The sequence below is a fragment of the Lycorma delicatula genome, chromosome 1 (genome assembly GCF_047948215.1).
Source record: "Lycorma delicatula isolate Av1 chromosome 1, ASM4794821v1, whole genome shotgun sequence".
Lineage (NCBI taxonomy): Eukaryota > Metazoa > Arthropoda > Insecta > Hemiptera > Fulgoridae > Lycorma > Lycorma delicatula.
In genome coordinates, this window is record NC_134455.1 from 377,368,418 (window position 1) to 377,389,710 (window position 21,293).

At 33.7% G+C, this 21,293-nt stretch overlaps 1 protein-coding gene across 5 annotated transcripts in view; it reads right to left on the reverse strand.

The window, feature by feature from the left end:
* The window catches only part of LOC142317288 (pickpocket protein 28-like), an 86,362-nt gene that overhangs the window by 18,938 nt on the left and 46,131 nt on the right, over positions 1-21,293 (reverse strand). For 4 of the 5 annotated variants that reach the window (XM_075353719.1, XM_075353718.1, XM_075353717.1 and 1 more), the window contains 4 exons: positions 17,004-17,199; positions 13,903-14,173; positions 6,777-6,836; positions 6,233-6,401 (listed from right to left, as the gene is read on the reverse strand). In XM_075353719.1, coding sequence (XP_075209834.1) covers positions 6,233-6,401; positions 6,777-6,836; positions 13,903-14,173; positions 17,004-17,199 — 696 coding nt within the window. The remainder of the gene's footprint in view (positions 1-6,232; positions 6,402-6,776; positions 6,837-13,902; positions 14,174-17,003; positions 17,200-21,293) is intronic. The other variant, XM_075353716.1, reaches the window with a different exon arrangement.

The following is a 21,293-nucleotide window of genomic DNA, read 5'->3' on the forward strand; positions in this document are numbered from 1 at the left end:
ATGGTGAACTAAATTCTAACCACACGTCTTGGAATAGCAACTTAATTAATGCCAATGGTAAATTGCTACACGAAGAGATACGGGCTCATGCGCTACTCATCACAGGTCCCGAAGTGCTCACCTTCGTGAATCGAACTGGTCGGTTGAGACCTAATGTGTTCGACATTGTGATTTTGAGGACGGTATCAATACCGTACGCGATTGAAACAATCGAAAATCTCAGTTCGGACCATTCTTCAGTTTTATTGGAGCTGGGGCTAGTAGGGGCCGAACGAGACCCACCGACTCTACCCCGAAGGTCAGTGAATTGGAGGAATTCCAATTCCTTCCAACGGGATTATAGGCCGGAGGATCCTGAATTCCTGACTACACCAGAAAAAATCGACGACATGGTCGACGGCGTTAAATCGTCACTGATCGACACGACTTCAAATCGTCACCGCTTGACCCTGTCAAGCAGCTCTACGGAAAAGGCCGCGCGGCCTTCGTAACAATCTTCCGCCTCATCCCTGAGGCAATATCAGAGAAACGCCGATCGAGGAGGAGGGTGAGGACAGGGTGAGGCGGTATGCCTCACCCTGTCCGATGATAAACGAACTTGTTATGCACAAACGGACAGGATGAAACTGCTGTTGAAAAAACATCGCGAGAATTCGTGGAATGAATACCTTGCCTCGGAAGAGACAACATCTCTTCCGTGTACAATCTGAATGAAAGGCTACGTGAACGAAAGAAACCCCGCCACCCGGTTGTGGGACAGCAAGGATTTGTGGCATACCCTGAAGCGGAGGTGATGGCGAACACACTGGACGACCATTTCTTCCTCCCGGTCCGAACGACAACTACTCAACCTAAGAGACTCTCCTCGTAGATTACTACGCGCAGGTGTAGGACGTTCCCCGCGAAGTAGACAGAGTCACTGAGGCGAAGGTGGCTGCCGCTATCAAGGCTACAAGACTTGATAAGGCTTCAGGACTAGTCGGGATCATACCGTGATGTTCCTCCCCCTCTTATAACGACCATGGCCACTTTATTCACATCCATTTTGTATGTTGGATATTTTCCTGATTTTTTGAAAACGGCGAAGGTGGTATATTTGCCAAACCTGGGAAAAGTTTGCTTTTTCCCCAGAACTACAGGCCGATCTCCTTACTATCAGTATTGTCAAAGCTGTTCGACAGGGTTTTTCTCGAACGGCTTTGGCGATACATACGGCTGATGATGCGGCCTGAGCAGTTGGGTTTAGAGAGCGCCACTCGACGATCCTTCAGCTGGTTCGACTGATAGACAGCCTTGTCGGAGGCCTGAACAGGAAAGCGGTTACCGCGGCCGTTTCTCGACGTGGCTAAAGCTGTTGACAAAGTTTAGCATAGCGGCCTACTGTATAAACTTGCCCACTCGACGATCCTCAGTCGCTGTGTCAAACTGCTACAGGCTTATCTATTGGGACGACGATTTATAGTACGGGTGGGGGGGGGGATCAGTGTCCTCCAACAGGGAAATAGACGCTGAGGTTTCTCAGAAGACAGTACTTTCACCATTTTTGTAGACGGCTTAAACCAACGATACGTCGCTATCGGAAGGAGTCAACACAGCTCTAACCTAATCCCGTAGGGGAAGACACCCACCTAGTGATGTTACCGGTCGCCATATCCCCCCTCCGTTCCGAGTCCTGACGGGCTTTACCGGAGGTCGTCTTTAAACCCTCTAACTGATTACATCTCACAGTCATCAGCCAGGCATCAGTGGCATCGGAATGCCACTGATATAAATGTCTCGGCTGACTTTTGCATCAGTAAAATACAAATCAAATAAAAAATACAGCTTTATTCGCTGATGACACACCATATTACTACGAATCCAGAAGTGTGGATTATGCGATCGGGAGACTCCAACGGCAACTGGATTTAGTGCAGCTGTGACTTGATATATGAAGAATCAGGTTTAATGGTGACAAATCCGTGGCCATGTTATTCACATACAAGGAACCCGTTCCGATCAGACAACTGCAAATCTCAGGGGAGAAAATCCCATATGGAACGAAAGTTAAGAATCTGAGAGTAGTCCTGGATAAATGGCTTTACCTTAGGCGAAAATGTAAACTATGTGACCCAGAGGACAAAGGCCGCCAACGCTTCTCTATACCCAGTACCTTAACCGCGCGGGTTTGCGATGAAAGCAGTTATAGGTAAGTACCCCCACCTTCACATTAGGCTACGTACAATTGTATTTTATGTTTGTATTTATATTTTATGTACCACGAGTTACTACACGTATGAGTTACTCCCCCCTCCCTCTAAATTAAGGAATTGGTTCTTTTTGTGTTTCTGTTTCAGTTCTGTTACAGGTAACGCAGAAAAACGATGGCGGCCACGCGGTCCCTCCAACCTCTTCCCGGACACACCTGTGTTTGGATGATTTTAAATAAATTAAAAAAAAATAATCTTCGCTTGACTGAGGAACTTCGATTAATTATAAAGCGATCGCCGCTCCCAATCTACGAACGCGAAACTGTATTACATTGTAAGTTCCACACTTACTTTTCACCTCGTCAAGATGAAGAACGAACGAAGGAGATGAGCCCAGCAGTCACAAGCCGAAAGAATGAAGATGCCTGCACTTTCCTTCGTGCTGCCCTTTTCAGGTCACGAGATAATATAAGGTTTACGGCTTGCAATCTAATTACAGCCGGTTCAAGAAAAGGCATGCTGAAGAAGAACACAGAAGAAAAAGATGAACAAAGAATCATAAAACGACTCTCCACCACGAACTGAAGTCCGGCCGACCGAGCCCAGCCGAGGTGCAGCACGCAGCCAGAATGAAGAATTTCCCTAACTTCTTCTTACCAGTTACCCACCTTCCTTTCGTAAAGTACAATTTCACAAGTCAGCACATGCCACTCCCTCCGGAGAAGGGAACGCATTGCTTCCTCCAAACACTAGCGTTCCGGAAGGCGTATTGCTGTTAGTCTGAAAGACGCCGTTATTTCACATTGGTCTAAAGGATCGCAACGCAAAAACCAACTCTGTCTATAAATAAAACATAAAAATCTATAACCGCCGACCGATAAAGACACAGCAGCATCGGACATTAGTCCAGATTCTACCATTAGTAGGGCGATAAACTCCCGCTATCCTTCCGTTCCGTTTCAGGTTATAGCCCATCGTGTGCTGATCTAGTGGTTAACTCATTATCACAAATCACCTGATTTCGAAGTCGAGAGTTCTAAGGTTGTAGTAAAGGCAGTTACTTTTATATTGAATACTAAATCGTGGATACCAGTATTCTTTGGTGGTTGAGGTTCAATTAACCACACATCTTAGAAACGGTCGACCTGAGACTGGACAAGACTACACTTCATTTACATTCATACATATCATTCTCATTCATCCTCTGAAGTAATACCTTACGATGGTTTAGGACGCTAAACAGAAAAAGAGAGGCCTGTAGGTTAAGTTACTGTCATTTGTTTGTAAACAGAGACATAATTTCCAAAGGTGAGTTTGTCGTGAGTGCGATTTATTTCGTGACTGTCATCTAGTTAGATTTGTAATTTTTGCAGTGATTGTTTTGACAAAATACCTAGGGCAAAAGTATCGTATCAAATAAAAAGAAATGTTCATGGTAATATACTAGTACACGCAAATTCTGTTTCTATGCCTATAATCATACGTGCTAACCTAACCAAGCCGGCAAAATCCAATTTGCCCGAAAATGTCAGCTGGTCTTCTAAAAAACTTTCTTTTAGCAAATTTGATAACTATGAAACCTCAGATTCAGGAAATTGCATATTTTATGAACGTTTAATTGGTGACACGATTCAAAAATTTGTTAAATGTAAGTTTTGCAATAATGTAGATTGTATCGAGCTATATTCTTTGGATGAAGGCAAGCATGGATTGGCAGTGAAAACTGAATTGAAGCGTAGTGTTATTTGTTTTTTACCTATTGAATTTTACAATTCTACTTTATGTGACACAAAAAAGTATGATATGTGTTAAAATTGTTTATGCAATCAGGTCTACTGACAAAATTTTGAGTGCAGCGAATGATTTTTGTGCACTGATTGATTTGCCCTCACCTCCTCAAAAATTTTAAATATATAATAAGATATTAACCGAGGCAGTACAAGATTCTCTGCTAAAGAATCTATGAAACTAGCCACTCAGGAAGTTGTAGATAAACACCTGCATTAAATAAGACCTCGCACTTTTAAAAAAAATGCTTTCAAGGACATACACAAATTTTGAATAAAAGTTTTAACAGTGTGGTGTGATGAAAAATACCAAAAAATGTTTTCGTGAGATTGTGTACTCTAACATTAGGTGTGAATGATTCAGTGCTTTCTTTCAATTATGGTTTTAATTCTAAATTAGACATTTATAAAAGATAAGGCCTGAAATTGTGTAGAAAGTGAGTTCATACGCTACTAGAAATTGACCGAGTGCATTTGAGAAAAGCAGACAAAGCAGCCCAAAATATGACCAAAGAAGCTAGGACAGCAAGAAGATTGAAAAGAAAAGTAATAAAAGATAAGAATGAAGTTGTAGAAGAGCCAGCATACGGTGCAGGGAATTTTTAAAAATGTAAGTTACTCTTAAAATGTATTTTGTGAACTTCACTGCTCGTTTTCCAAAAAATTAATTTTTTTAGACAAAGATACACTTTTCTCCAAAACTATTATAGACAGAGGGCTGAAATTTTCATCGTACATTAGTACCATGAAAATCATCAAAGCTTCTCCAGATTTGGTAGTAAAATTATATTTGTAACTTTGGTACAATAGGTTTTATATTTGATAAAAATTTTAAAAAATTAAGATTTTTTTTTAAGTACTTTTCTAAAAACAAAACTCCAAAAATGGAAATTTGTAATACATTTTATTGATTTTACTACCAGTTGCTCATAATTGTACATATAAATGCTTGTAAAAATGTCAGCATCATAGCTTTAACAGTTTCTGAGAAAAATTTCAAAACCTATCTCAAAATACCTATCGTAATACTTGATAGTACCATTCTGTATATCTTTGTTTCATTAATGTGTATTTCTTTATTAATGACTTTTAAAAAGATATTCAATTATTGATCTGGCTATTTTATTGTTAATATTTTATGCAGAATAATGTTCCCTAAATTCTCTTTTATTTCTGTGAATACATCCACAGATATTTCCCTTTGTTTTCTTCTCAAACTACAAAATTCCTGTTTTCTGTTATTATTTAGTTCTCATCGCTTTGTACATTTGTTTCTCCACAAATAATTAAAAACGTTTTTCCAATATTATTCTGTATATGCTTTTATAAGAAATATTAGTATTACTGCATTAGATGTGTTAAATATTTTTTGACAATATATATTCCACAGCAGGTTGTAGTTTAATTTAAGCATTTTGTCAAGATTTAAAAATATCTTTAAGGTGTAAATTGTTCTGGAAGTAATTAGGAGCATTAGTAATCTAAATGATGCACAATAATTTGCGCTGTTCACACCCAAATACATAATCAACATCAAAATGAAAGCATAAGTGAACGAAATCAGTATTTACATGAGTTTAGAACAAAGCATAATCACTGAACAACCTGGAAATAGAACAAAGTTTGACTTTGTAAAGATTTATTGCAGAGTAATGAGAAAAATTGGGCAGAATATGGAAATTAAAAGGCACTTTTGCCAGATTTACTGTGTTAAATGTTTAATTTCCCTAGTTCCATGGAAAAAATAAAATGGATAGAAGAGAATAAGGCAGAAGGATATTCAGTCTATAAAAATAAAGTAAAAAAAATATAAATCAATGGGTGATAGTGATTAAATCTTATTCAAAGGTATAATGCACAGGTTGAATGATGAAACATGAGTCAACTCCCTTTGAACAAGATAAGAAAACTTTCTAGGCAAGTTTCAATTCATCTTCTTTCTTCGAACAAATATTACATATTATAGCCTTTGTTCTTAAGCAATTATTAAAATTCTTCATCGCAGCTGATAGTTCTAAGAGCATTATCAGTGGCAAATGCAGATTCTCATAATAATTGAAAATTTAATAGACATAAAAGAGTGAAATAACATATTAACTAGTTAATTTAAATCGCTTGATTTTTTAATAACTAAATTTATTGTTGTTTTTTTTAAACAATTATGAACTTTTGTTATAGGTAGTAATTTACCTGCAAAATTGAAATATTATTTATTTAAAAATAACATTGCAACTATCATGCAATTTGTATATTTACCTTTCGAAATCTATCGATTTGTATGCTGATAGTATTTTCTCCCATCTAAAATCCGTTTGAGAAGTTTCAGCCTCATACTGTATGGATGAGCAGGAAATAAAACAATCGCAGTTTGATTTTATCTCTCCATTTTTATTACTTAGAAATATTTCATTTTCCACCATTTTTACTGTTAATGAAGAAATACAAACAAAAAATATACAAAATCAAATAAATTACACAATACATAAGTTATAATAAATTACATATATATAATAATTACAAATCATAATTTTCAAGAAACTGATTCAGTTAAGTTTAAAAAGACTTGAGAGGTGCTAACTTGACAGTTATGCACATAAACAAAATGAATTAAAAAAAATTGCTGTTGTTTTTTGTGATGACAATAAGTTAAGTTGAGAAGTTGTGAATAAGGCAAGAAGAACCAAATTTGACCAAGAGATTTGAACATTTTAAATTGATTAAGAAGGGATGGTATACCTGATTGCTGGTTAACTACAAACTCTCTGTACAAAGGACACAAAAGGGAAAGAAATACACTTACCAGTAACATTCTCAAGACAAGATTTCTTCTCAACTCCACAAATACGAGTATCATTAGAACCTGAAAATAATTGAATATATAACAAACACAAATATACCAAACACTTGTGTAAACAAACTATAAAAAAGTTGTATATAGAAATAATTTACTCTAAGAGTTGAATTAAAATAGCCTACTTGGTATCTAGCCTATTGATACCTTCTGAAACCAAAGAAAAAAAAAACTTTAAAGCTTTGCATTTTGGATTGTGCCCAAGATAAAATTTTTGTCATTTAGTCCTCTTTATTATAAATATTTTGTATCTTCAAGTTTAGTACATAATATAAATGCAATTTTATTATTACGATTATTTATTATCATAACCTCTATGTAGTTTAAAAAAATATGAATTTTTACTGTAATTTTAAAATCAAAACAGCTTGAATTTTAGTACATGATTAATTTACTAAAGAATCCTGAAGCTTTATCAAGGGAATACAATATGGAAAGACCTCTGCAGTATTCAAATTAGAATTAGAAAAAAAAAGCTTGAGATATGACTTTTTCAAACCATCTGGTCATTTTAAGTAAATTATAAATTAAGATGGTCAGAAATTTTGCATTGTGGACAACACAAATAATACTAATGTAATATAATGAACTTACAGTGGTGTTTTTCTCATTTCAGAAGTTATATTCATATTAATAAATGGTTTAGCAAATTGCATCTTATCATCTCAATACAATATCTTTATTAAAATGAATTGTTTTCAGTTACTGCTTTTAGGTAGATTTCGTAAGAAAGCTACTTATTGTAATGGGTACCATGATTCAACTTCCAGAAAATTTAGACGTATCTTCACGTATCACATACCCCAGACCCCAAAACAACCATCAGTTCAAAAGTTTATATGTACATATTTCACTTTCTTGTAGACACGATAACTGTTGTAATTTTGTGCCAATCGCTTTCAAATTGATACATAAAATATAACGACCCAAAATCTCGGTCGACTTCTTTAATGGAACATGGGGTGGCTTTTTCAAAAAAACAAAATATCACTATAACTTTCTTATTAACTAAAATATCGAATTCATTTTAAGTTCCTACTATTCTTTGGATAAGGGTCTAAAATTTATGTAGGTAACGTTTTTTGATATCACCAACTATTGGCCCAGGGGGTGGAAAAAATAGGGTTTCAAAGAGAAAAAAAATCATACCTCCCTTAATAGGCACAGTATCAAATCAGTTTGAAGTGGTTGTCAGTCCTTTAAACATTACCCAAAACTTTTGTCTAAAACGATTTTTGGTATAACCAACTCTTACGGCAAGGGATGACCAAAATGTTACTGGAATTGTAAGAAGATGGGGCTTGTCGTATGCTAAACATGTGAAACATTTTTTCATATGCAACCATTGTTGTTTTGAGTAAATTTGAAGTTTTTCTTAACTTTAAGGTGGAAATCTTTATCCCCTACTTAGCACCAGTGAAATCTACCTTCATTTTCTCGCTTGTCAAAAGGATTTTTTTAATTAACTGCATGCAATAAAAAATGCTTATCATCTTTAAGACGATAGATGAGAGAGTGCTAATATGTTCCGATTCTTTAACCGCACTTGTTGCAATTTGGAACAAGAACATTAAGGATGTCCTTATTGCAGACATCCTGTCCATTTTGTACGTTCTAAATCAACGAGAACAGCGATGCGAATTTCTATGGACTCCAGGGCATGCTGGTATTACAGGTAATGAAAGCACAGACGAAGCTGCCAGAAAGGCAACAGTCTGCGATGTTTTAGATGCATTTCCTGTAAGAGTGGCAGATGTAAAAAACTGTCTAACTAACATAGTAAGAACCAAATGGAATACTGATTGGAGGAGTTTAAATACAAAATTAAACTCTGTCAAAACTTCTCCATATAAATGGAAAAGCGACGTGAAGTTGACTCGCCGAGAACAAGTAGCTATGACCAGACTGTGGGCGCGAGGCTATGGGTAAGTGCAATGCATGTCTGTAGCCCAGTAGGTCAGGACCGGGAAGGGCAGCCTCCCTGCTGAGGGGCTTTTTGGCCGTCCTGAACAGGTGGTCAGATTGCTCTTATGACGCTGGGAGGATCCCAATGGGTTACGTCCTACGGGACTGCTTATAGGGGGGAGTCAACTGCCACGGCATCCCGGGACGACTGATACACTGCTTAACGGCGGTTCTGGTCGCCCCGAAGGTGCTAAAATTAATTAATAAACGAGACAGGTAGAAGAACATAAATGGTATTGTACAGACTTATATTCTTACTTTCATTTTCTTTGAGAATTTTATCTAAAATTTTAAGATCGGGGTCCTTTACACCCCATAAGTGTTGTTTTTTGTTGATGTGTTTTAATGTTTTTGTGTGGTTTGTGCTTTTAAATAAAATGTAAGAGCCCTTTACACCCTTACATATGACAATCCTGATGGTGATACTACTAATCTCTTTTTTAAGAATGTGATGAGAGCTAATGACCTTAGCAGTCGATGCCTGTAAAAAAAGGGAAAAAAAATAATAATAATAATAATTGAAATAGTAAACACATATCTCTGTATTTTCTTTTTTTATATAAAAATCTATTCTGAAGAAGTGAAAATCAATGCGAAAATCCCTAGCAGACATGGAAAACCAGTGAGTGAAACCTATTCATTTTAAAGTAATTTAGTTACAACCCAATCAGTGAATTGATAGCTAATGCAGAATTTTATAATTCTCTCCTAAATCTGTTGTGTTTGAATATACAGTAGCAGCATCTGAGAACATGGTAAGAAACAATGCTATGAGAGCTGTTGTATCAGTTATAAATAATGAAAGAGGAAGGAATGTAGAACATTTTTCTAGGCCACCCTGGAGTCTGTTTCAGGAAGAAGCTTACAACTTTTAAAAATACTTTTCAGAAACTGAGATTCAACACCTTTTTTACCAGTGAGAAGAAAGAAACTAAATTAAATTCTTTACTGACATCACAAAAGAAATGTTTAATGGCATTATTTTTGTTTTTGTAAAATATTTCTAAAAAATTTATAAGTAATTGTGACTGAAGACAAATTTTTCCTGAATTCATCTACTGCTGTATTATGTTTTTCAAGAAAATCTAAAAGTGCATTTTGTATTTATTTACAAATAATTAAAAAAATAGGATAGTGATAAAATTGGGTTACATTTTTTATAAAATAAATGCAGAACCTTTCTGATGGAGAAGTATAAATAAAGATAAAACCAGCTATTCTTATACCGAGTGGGTATTTATGAAAAGACCAAACTAAGGAATTATTCCTGAAGGTATTCAACAATTTATTTTTTTCTTCCAGCAGAATGAAAAGAATGTGCATAAGTGCAATATAGTGAGAAAAGTATTATGCTCAAGGAGATTTCCTAGTTGCTCTAGCAGCAACTAGGAAATATTCCATTTATGAAAGATATGTTGATATTAAAGTTGAAGAGAAGGAGTAACATTACAAATTAAAAGGAAATGTCTTAGAAACTTTTTATTATCAATTATACATTTACTGTTTATATATAAAACACAAAATGTTTTATTTAGTGTACAAAATGAAGTAAAAATTCTTATTCTTAAAATTAAGATGCCTTTTAGTTAGTGTGGAAGCTTGTAAGCTTTTGACAACTAGATAGTTATATTTTAGATGCTATCATGCATGACAGCATCTATGTTGTAGACATTATCTACAACATAGAAAGGATAAAATAATAAGAAGGCAGGGCAAAGAACTTGTGCTGTAATGTCGAGTGAAAGAATTATTACATTCAGCGAGATTTAAAAATCTAGATGAAATAGATGAATCTAGATGTTTCATATTTATTAGACCGAACTCATTAGCAGAAGATGAAATAAACAATATATGTAAAGAAATAAATAATTTGGTTAAATTTTGAAAATCTTACAATGATTGGTGAGAGAAGGGTAAGAAAAAGAAGGAAGAATAGCCAGGGGTTGGCTAAACTTAATGGCAAAATGTTTTACCAAATATAAACCGATAATTGGAAATATATTTTTTGAAAATTATAAAATATAGCCTACAATTGAATGAAGTTATGGAATTGTAGAGAAAATTTGATAGACAGTAATATATAACATGTAGTTTTAGCTTAAAGACAAGAATATGTAAGATCATCCAAAATGTTCATGCAGTTAATCTTGGTTTGGGATTAATTTGATTGTATTGCGCGGTGATTTTCTTGGTTGTTTCTGCGATCGACTAGAGGTGGAGACTTGAAAAGCGAGTTGATATAGAGATTGATGTTAATACAGATTTTACATCCTCTATCATCACTACTACTGATATCACTCCCTTTCAAGTTCATCCAAATGTGGCTGATCGATTCTAGCACAGGAAAGGTCATGTGTCATCATGAATATGAAATAGCGCACTGTAATCCCCCCCCCCCACAATCACTGAGTTTTCACCGCTCTGACAGACTTTCTTTTAGTTTCCAACATCTACATTTAATACGCCAATCTTTCGCTGTTATTTAAACCAAAGTTTTCTTGCGTCCGATTTGAATGCAGAGGTGTAGGGGTCTTTTAACAGCACTGAATTGCAGTGAAGTATACTCATCTATTTGTACTACAAGTAAACGGTCTACCTGTTGATTGTAAGGATTCGAAGCGTTGTGATAGTATAAGCATCGGTTTACCGAGTCACAGGACTGGGAATAATAGTGTTTCCCTGAACTTTCAACGAGAGTGAACTTCAACTCCGGCTGTGGGATCTGAGATTCAAACATTGGATATCAACATGAGGTGCAGTAGGCTGAGCAGGAGACACATGGGTCCGAAGCTTTCAGTTCATTTACTGGTGTCAATATACGATGGTGTTTAATTTAAGTGAGGCCCTAAGACCACAGCGACATTTTGTAACAGGAGATTTAATGTGACGCGATTGCTTTGATAAGATGATGGTATGCCTACCAGGTTGGGATCATTTTAATGTTGCACAGGGCTATATGGAAGACGCTTCTGAAAGACTAGTCTTATATCATACAGTCGCACAATGCCCAACGTGTTCACCATAAGCATTTATGTATGGATGTAACAGTAGCCGTACACTTGCTGTTAGCAAGTGTGCTAGAGAATGAGTAAGTTTGAATAAATGGTTGAACCGGTTAAATTTGTAAGATTTATACATTGATTTTAAGTTTGAATGGTCATAGGTCATCAGCATTATGCCTGGCGTGAAGTGAAAACTTTTATTGTCCATGTAAACACAATCTTTGTCAAAAGTGATTGATCTCTCTCCCATGTATCACTGACTATCCATCTTGTTCATTCTGGACATATGATCCGCATAATTTTTTTTCAGGAACTAGGTTTGTTTTAGATGAAACAACATATTATACACCAACTGATGTTTACTGATAGTAAACATCTGTGATAGTGGTAGTGTAGTAATGATAGTGATAGTGATCTGTGACTGTGATAGTGTAGACCAATATCACGTATCATTCTCGTCATGCATCACTGGTTTCATCATCTAAATTTTAATGTACCATTTCATTTTGCATAATTATCTTCAGTGCCAACCAAATTGTTTGTTATGCCATACTTGTTAAAACAGTTATTGAATAACTCTTTTCAGATTTAATTATATGATGTTGTTTCATAAAAAAACAATCCACATCTTCTATCTCTTCCTTCACCCCGTCACCCGTAGTGATTGTCTCATATTGCTTACTCCCTTTACAGCTGCCCTTGTCACTGCCCTCAACATCATTGTCATTTGAACCCATCTTTTGCGAGATCTACTGGAGACGTCATTAATTTGAATTCTTCTGTTTTAGTTTTCAATGACTATTTGATTTTCTTTAGCGTTCAGGCTAAGAGCTTACATACCTTAGTCAATGTTTCGTCAAACTTGGTCATATACATATAAGCTGCCGTGTTTGGGTTTGATCTATTCTTGCAGCCTTGCCATTTCCAACTCTAAGTTCATTCATCATTTTATTTCATTTCATTCCTTCACGATAATAGTTTCTATCTTATATCCAATAAAATATGACTTACAAATAAGATATTACTGTTAATGGAACAACAGACGAACGTACACCGTTAATATCACTGATGTGCTCTCATTGTTCTCTACTTTTGTGAAAACTAAGGAAGCTTTTATCTTATTTTGAAATTACATAATTGAAAATTTAATGAGCCTTTGCCATAGCATTAGCATTTTACTACTTCATGCCCTTAAAATGTTTAAGAAGCTACTTTCTACATGATCCAGGTGTTGCAGAAACATCAGGTCTACTATCTACCTAATTATTTTTGTTTAATTGCTGAACCAGTTATTTCTATTTTTTTATTATTCTGATCCCTAATGGAAACGCGGCTGTAACTGATAAGTACGAGGGCGGTTCGGAAAGTAACCTCCATCTGGCTACAATTAAAACGACTGAAAAGATAAAAATATTTTATTATATTCAACTTAAAATTACAGCTTTTAATTATTTTGAAACATACTTGCTATTTAAATTCAAGCATTTGTCATAACGTTTCACTAATACCTTCTTCATACAATTCAGCCGCCTGGGTACCTACCCAACTTTCACCGCATTTCAAGGTTCGTTTTCGTCATCGAAGTGCTGCGATGCAAGGCATTTGACACAAGTCTACTGCGAAACTTTGAAAAAACTTAGGCCAGCCATCCAGAACAAACAACGTGGTATGCTGTGATCCAGTGTTGTTGCATAACAACGTTCGTCTTCATAGTGCTCGAAGAACTCAAAAAACCCTGAATCAATTCCAACGAGACATTTTTGATCATCCCCTTACAGCCCAGACTTGGCTCCGCGTGATTTTCATTTCTTTACTCGCGTGAAGAAATGGCTTGCGTAGCAGCACTTCAATGACGAAGACGAACTTTAAAATACCACGAAAGATCAGGTAGGAATTCAGGTGGCTTAAATTTATGAAGAAGGTAAATTAGAGGAACGCTATGACAAATGCTGGAATTTAAATGGCGATTATGTTTAAAAATAGTTAAAAGCTGTTGTTTTAAGTTGTATATAATAAAATATTTTTATCTATGCAGGTTTCTTTACTTGTACTCAAACGGAGCTTACTTTCCAAACGGCCCTAGTATATTGAAGTAATTTGTTACTTACGAGGCATATAATAGGCAACACATCCACATTCCTTCAAAGTGAATTTAGTTAAACACTCAAGTTCACAATTATTCTGGTTGTAGACTTTGAAATATGTCAATGATCTTTCATGTTGAAAGAAACATTTTCGTTCATAAGGAGAGTAACCGAGTAATGTTTTGCTTGTTGTTATTACAGCAGGCTTAACAGCTACCGTAACTTCTTGATTTAGTTGTACTCTTATATATCTTTCTCTCAATATAGGTGTCTCAGTAGGGTTGTGAAGTAACACCTAAGAAAAATAAATAAAATTTATTTATCACACAAAAACTATTAACTTACCGATAAAAATTTAAAGACATCAAGTTATTAAGCAGATTTCTTGGTTACAACAGATTTAATAATGTAACACTTACACCTTAAAGTGATGTACAAACAACAGGAAAAAAGAAAAACCATAAGTACACAAAGCTCATCGGATGGGTGTACTTAATTGGAGAAATTGATTATTTATTAGTATTAAAAATCTCCAGTCTTGTCTTGAAAAATATTTACATTGATTTCACTGCCATTAATGATTAACGGTTAACCATCGGTTTCGTCATCTAACCACATCACTCTATCTCACTCAGAGGCTCTCAATTTTTGAGTGTAGTAGTAATGAGTATTATGAAGGGGATAGCAGTTGCAGGATCTTGAGCCGGTCGTAGTACTTCTACTTAAAAAACACAGCCTAAGCAACACTGATACTGCACATATAATAATTTACATATACAATTTTATATGATATAAACATAAACACAAACATCACAAAATTCCTTTTATTCTCTGCGAAAATCATAACATATCTTTTGTGACACATATTGTGAACTGCAAGATCTAAAGTGGCATTTGATGAGAATCAGTGATCGGATGGATCATATTGCTACACACTGTCATGAAGATTACCAGCCTTTAAATGAAGATTATTATCATGATAAAAAAAGTACATTGTTCTGAATAGTTAAATATTATTATTTAATTGTACATTATTCTGCAATCAGGGAAGTTAAATGTATTTAAAATGTTAAAAAGCTTCAAAAGGTATAATCATTAGTAGGTATTCTAGTTAGACTTGATGGATAGGTGCCCATGATCAGTTATATGGCCTTAATATTAGACTGTAATGGAAGGTTTGTCATATCTAGGATCAGAACTTGTTTTATCAGCGAGGATTGAAAAGAATTAAGTTTTCTAACATTATAAGGGAATTTTAAAATAAATGGTTGCACGAAAATGATTGCTGTAAGAAAATTAATCACTATAACATGTTTTATTTACCCCATATAGATTTTGGTTTAACTTTTACAACTAATCTTAATTTGAAAAAAAAATAATTGAAGTATTTATTAATTGAAATTCACCCTGGATTAATTGTATAAATGAATTTAATCTATCTAGCGGTTTCTTTTTGCAAGTTTTTTATTGCTATTATGTTTGAATAAGATTTTTTTCAACTTCAGTTGATCCTGCATTTTTTTTTGAAATAAATAAACACATTAATAAAATAACTGAGCGTACAAGAGAGGAATTCTGAAGCGTAATTAATAGTTAAGCAATATATTGTTAAAATACAAGTAAGTTGAAATCTTATCGATAAAGTTTTCCGATTCACAATAAATGTATAGTAAAAATAAGACACTGCCTGCGGTGCATTTCTCATAGAAAAGTTTTATTTATATATAATTTAAGTACGCATTTCATTAGTGAGATTAAGATCCTAACAACATGTAATTAATTCTAACAAAGGGAAACAACTCGTACATATTATATTATTTTCCAGTTTGCTTCTAATGAATTACTGTGTTCTCAAAGTTTTCAGAGAAACAGTTTTTATTAGATAAAAAAATAAATTCTTAAAGAACTCAAAAATATCTTAAAACTGATGCGATTAAAGAAAATAATATTTTTCAAAATGATACGCTAGATAGTACGCCGGCTTTAAATTGTGGTGAAGTTTTTTAGTGGATCTCATTAAGGAGGTATGAATAAAGCCAATTTACTATTTATTAATCTCACCTTTCTCGATAAAATACATCCATGAATTCAAGTCCAAAGTCATAATAGAACAAAAATAACATAACTGTTTATATTTTTTTAACCTTTTCTTAGTGTTTTCAAACGCTGGAAGATAAGGTCGCTAAAACTTTGATACAGGCTCAATGCATTTATAAAGAACACAAGTGTCAAAACCTGTTTAATTCAACCGAGCTATTTTAGATTTTTGTAGCGTCTGTAAATTTTAACCTTAAAAGGTCATACAAAAGTGATTCTACCAGATTTCAAATAAATCGAGATAAATAAGTTTAGTAGTAATTCCAGAAGCGGTTAGCAAAAATTTCCTGTTCAAAAAGGCAAATAAATTATCATAGTGAGAATACTTAATTTTAGAGTCTAAAAATTGAGGTATTAGTAAGCAGACAAACATTAATAAGTGAGAGCTTAAAAATTCCTTTCTATTATTTTTTCTTTCAGACTTGGTCATTAATCGCAGCAAAATTTAGAAGTGAAACTACAGAATTTTAATAACAGAAAAAATAAAACTTTTAACAGCAAAAATGTTTGATGCTATGAGAAAATTGTGGGAGATTGGATTCTGAAAATGGTCTTTATATGGGTCACGTAAAACCACGGATAGTTAATAAAAGTCTATATTTGTCAATAATTTTCATTAACCTGTTTCTCCTTTTTGGAGGAATCGCTTACTAATTGCAATTATATATTATAATTCCATTTTAACAACAGAGGTATAGTTAATAAACCTTAAGCTATTGTAAATGAAAAACTTAATCTCTAATTCCTAATAAATAAAATTATTCTAATTTGGGGTAGGTCTACTATGCCTGTGGTGTCTACTACGTGTTCGATTACTACTATGGTGTTCGATTTAAGCAAATACTAAAAGGTACAATGTTTCACTTGCAGTGCTTTGTATTCTGTATCGTTTAAATTTATTACATTAAACTCATTTATTAAACTCACACTCGCACTTATTACATTAAACTCAATTTATTACATTAACTCATTTACAGCAAAGAAAAATAACTTTTTTTTTTTAAATATGTGTGATTGTTTTAACAGACCGTAAAACCTTGATGCCAGCGACAAAAACGATCCAAATCTTTATTAAGTGCAATCATCACTACATTTAATGGAAGCTTATTTCCTCCATACAAAATTCTTCGAGGATAAGTTTCAAGTTTTGAATTATCTAAGTAGCCATTTTCTAAATCCCAGTTTAGTGATTTTGGTAATGTTTTCAGGTATTTTGAGTTGAGGCTGGAATAAATAAAATTTACTGCAAATAATTATTTTTGTAACCTAAAAACATAAGGAAATGTTAAATAAACTGTATAAATAACAGAAAAGAGTAATTAAATTTTCATTTCAGAAATTCAGCCTAGCGACACATTCATTAAACTGTATTTTTTATACGTGTATTTTTCATCTTTAACCGTTACAGTTTTTATTTATATCGACTTAGCAATCCACAGGTACATCAGTGTGTTTGTCATAGATATAAAGATTATGTTTTAAAGATGACAAATATTTGAAACTTTTTATTCACAGTAAATAAATCGATTTATATTATACGTCCAATGAAGAAATAAATAAATACAACGTGTTTTTTCGATTACAAATTGAATCTTGTAAGAAAGAATGTTTCAAATTAGAATTTTTTAGTTAATAAATGCAACTTAACAGCCTTTTGGTTGATAAATTATTAACCTTTTTGTAACTCCAGAAAAAATATTAATAACAAAACCAATTGGTTTTATTATTAATATTAATATTATTATTAATTTCAATTATGAAATTTCATAATTGAATATCTTTCAGTATTAATAATGAGATTATTAAATTTAAATAAAACGCAAAATAATACAAACTACTCTAGTTTAGTTTCTACAGTTAAACAAATTAATATCATATGGCACTGATTTCCACAATGTTTAAGTCTTTTCTTTGTGACTAGTATATATTTGAAAGGAATGCAACTTCTTTACTAACAAAAAAGTATTAAATAATAAAACCAATTACAAAAATTAAAAAACACGACTGCCAAAATATAAATAACTTGAACTAAATAAAAGAAAACAAGGTATGTAAATAAAGGACTAAACAACGTTATGCAGTAATTATTTAAATAAAATAACGGGTGACCAAATTTCGGACAGTTTTAATTATTTTGCATATATTTTCATTTTTTAGAAATAGCGGGCATTTAAGATTGTCTAAAGATTAAGTTCTCACCAGGTCTTACATCAATAAGAAAATGTTGTCCTGCAACGAAAATATTTAAATGCAGTCGGGAGGCTTTTTAATATAGAATAATTACTATTCAGGGTTCTTCGATATAGGACAATTACTAATCGACTACTAACCCTACTGCATTTAAATATTTTCGTTGAAGGACAAAATTTTCTTATCGATATAAAGACCCGGTGAGAATTTAATAGCGAAGAATATTCCCTCTTTTAATTTGACTTCACTTAGTTGTGAAAAAACTTCACCTAAATATTTAAAGACGTCTTCATCTTTATTTAAAGCTTTTACAAAATTTTTCATCAGTCTAGTTTTATGTGTTGAGGTGGTAAAATAATGCGATCTGCTTCGACAAGGAGATATTGATAATATTTTCCTTTCCTTGGTTAAACCGATTTATTTTTGGCCAGTCTTTAACCGCGTAGTGTTTATATGTAGACCGACTACATAAACACACAAGAAACGCATATATTTTGTAAAGCCATCCTGGATTCCGAGTTGAACCTCTATCACTTTCATGTCAGCAATGATTCCCCATGAGTGTTCATCATGCATAATAGCCTATAAATTTTTTTACACACTTTTATATATTTCTTTCATTCTTACAGCATGTGCTATCGGTATAGAAGAAAACGTATTCCAGTTATACAACAACATTGCCTTTTTTTGACGAGTCTATGAATAAACGCCAATCATGAATAACATATCCAATGTCCAGTTCAGACATCGTGGCAGGAACAAATTAAACAATCTCTTCTAAAGTATTTCAGTAAATTTTCGTTTCGATTTTTATTTTATATACTAAAATTTTAGTATCCTTAATAAATTCCATTTTTTAAGACTGAACCTAGAATTTCTGCATGTTGTTTCTCAAATACAGGTCACGAATTAGGTCGCTCAGTACTGCTTGTGTGATGAGGTGAGGTTCAGTATTTGATTCTTTCGGAATGTAATTAATATCTATTAAAGTTGAGGATTCATCGGTTAAACCTTCTGGAGAGACGGAAGTTGAAGAATTGGACGTTGGAGCAATCGGAATCGGTAAATCAACACCGTGAAGTACTGGTCTCATAACTGAACGAACATTTGGGTTTACGATGCTGCTTTACTCTTTAATTTAAAACGACTAACATTTATTAAGCAAAAATAACACTCATCATAATAGTAGGCTTTCGTCAAATCATAGGCACGCCAAAAGGTCTTTTTTTCCTTTTAACCATTGGATTAGTTTAACATAGCACTTGATGCTACTTGGAGCCCAGGATTTACTTCAGTCTCCCAACGGAGTCAAAATAATGTTTCTATGGAGTTTTGAGCAGATCCGATACTGGTTTTCGTTGAGTTCTCTTGGAGAATTCTCCGCAAACGTAACAAAAAATTTTTGGAGAATTTTTATAAGCCCGATTTTTGTTCATTGTATAAGTAAAAATGTTTTAATGGATGAAAGTAAACTGAAATATTACAGAAATACTTGCTTAATTATAAAAATAATTTAGTTTTAGTTTATAAATACTTAATACCGTATTTATTCGAGTACTCCCCGCCCCCGAATAAGCCCCGCACCTCGATTTTCCGGGCCGAAAATCTAAAAAAAATAATCGAGTATATACCGGTATTTTAAAGTGCAACAGGCATGTTCAAAAATACGTAAATACGAAAATATTCAGAAAGTAAAGCATTTAATTCGTTCATTTAAACTACAATATTAACAATTAATTATCGTAAGTACTAGTTTAGTTCAGAATCAGTAGGCCAGTAAAACGAAAAGAAAGTATCATGTTGAAAAGGATCATTTCAATACACTCTTTAATATGGGATTTTATTTTTAATTAATCACTGTCGCTGTCAATGTCTGTAGAAGAGTTACCGGTAGTCTCCACGTCGCTCTGCCATAGGTGATCGTCTTCACTACCATCAAGTTCATAAGATATTCCGCATTTTAAAAAATGTTTCCTTACTAATTCCGTGGAAATACCTTCCCAAGCGTCTTTTATCCAAACACTAATCCGGTTAAAAAATGGGTGTTTGATTCTTCCTGTAGGCGTGAGAAAGAAATTTTCATCAGCCATCCACTTACTGTACAGTTGTTTTAATGCAGATTTGAACGGTTTATTAATGCAGACATCTAGCGGTTGCAATAGAGATGTCAATCCGCCTGGAATTATTACTTGGTCTGTCGTACCCTTTTTTAAAATGTCTTTCACTTTATCAGTCGTATGTCCACGATAACTATCCGTTACTAGCATACCGGTATTTTTTTTATTAAGTAAATCTCCTGATCGCTTTTGCCGTACACACCTGATCCGATCTAAAATTAAGGTTTCGTCCATCCAATCTGATTCCTGTGCTCTGATAATAACTCCATTTACCTGTACGGTAGGAAGAGTTTTTCTTTTAAAAACAATGTACGGAGGTAATTTTGATCCGTCAGAAGTAATGCAAACCATATCATAACCTTTGTTTTTCATTACCACCGCTGCAAATAGTAATACTTTTTCACCTTTTTTGTTTACGGTTTTGTCAAACGACGTTTCAAAATATACGGGGGTTTGATCAGCTTTTCCTATTTGAGAAGGCAAATAGCCTTTATCTTTTCTAAGATTTATTATGTATTTGTGAAAATGTAATATTTTTTGTTCATAAGCGTCTGTAAGTCGTTGAGAAACAGTCGTCTTTCGTCTTATCGACTAATCATTTCGTGCAAAAAAATCGTGTTATCCATTCACGGCTTGCTTTAATGTCCTTTTGCACTCCTTTTAATGCCTTAATTAAAATAAATCACCGTATTAAACTTTACAACATAAACTTAACAAATAAAATGTACATAACCGTCCACATGTACAAACAGTACAATGACTATTGTGTCATTAGAACCGGATGCCGCCTATACAAAACGTATCGGTTTTATAAAAATACCGTAACTTCGTTCCTATCGATAATATGAACAGGATGTTGATAATTAAGAATGTATTCTGTATAAGCGGCATCCGGTATTGATAAACGAAAGCCTAATGTAACTACATTTATGCGATTGAATTTAGGTACTTCTAAGAAAACGTTTACTTTACATAAATTATCCTGGCTAAAGGCTATGTTTCAACTAAGCC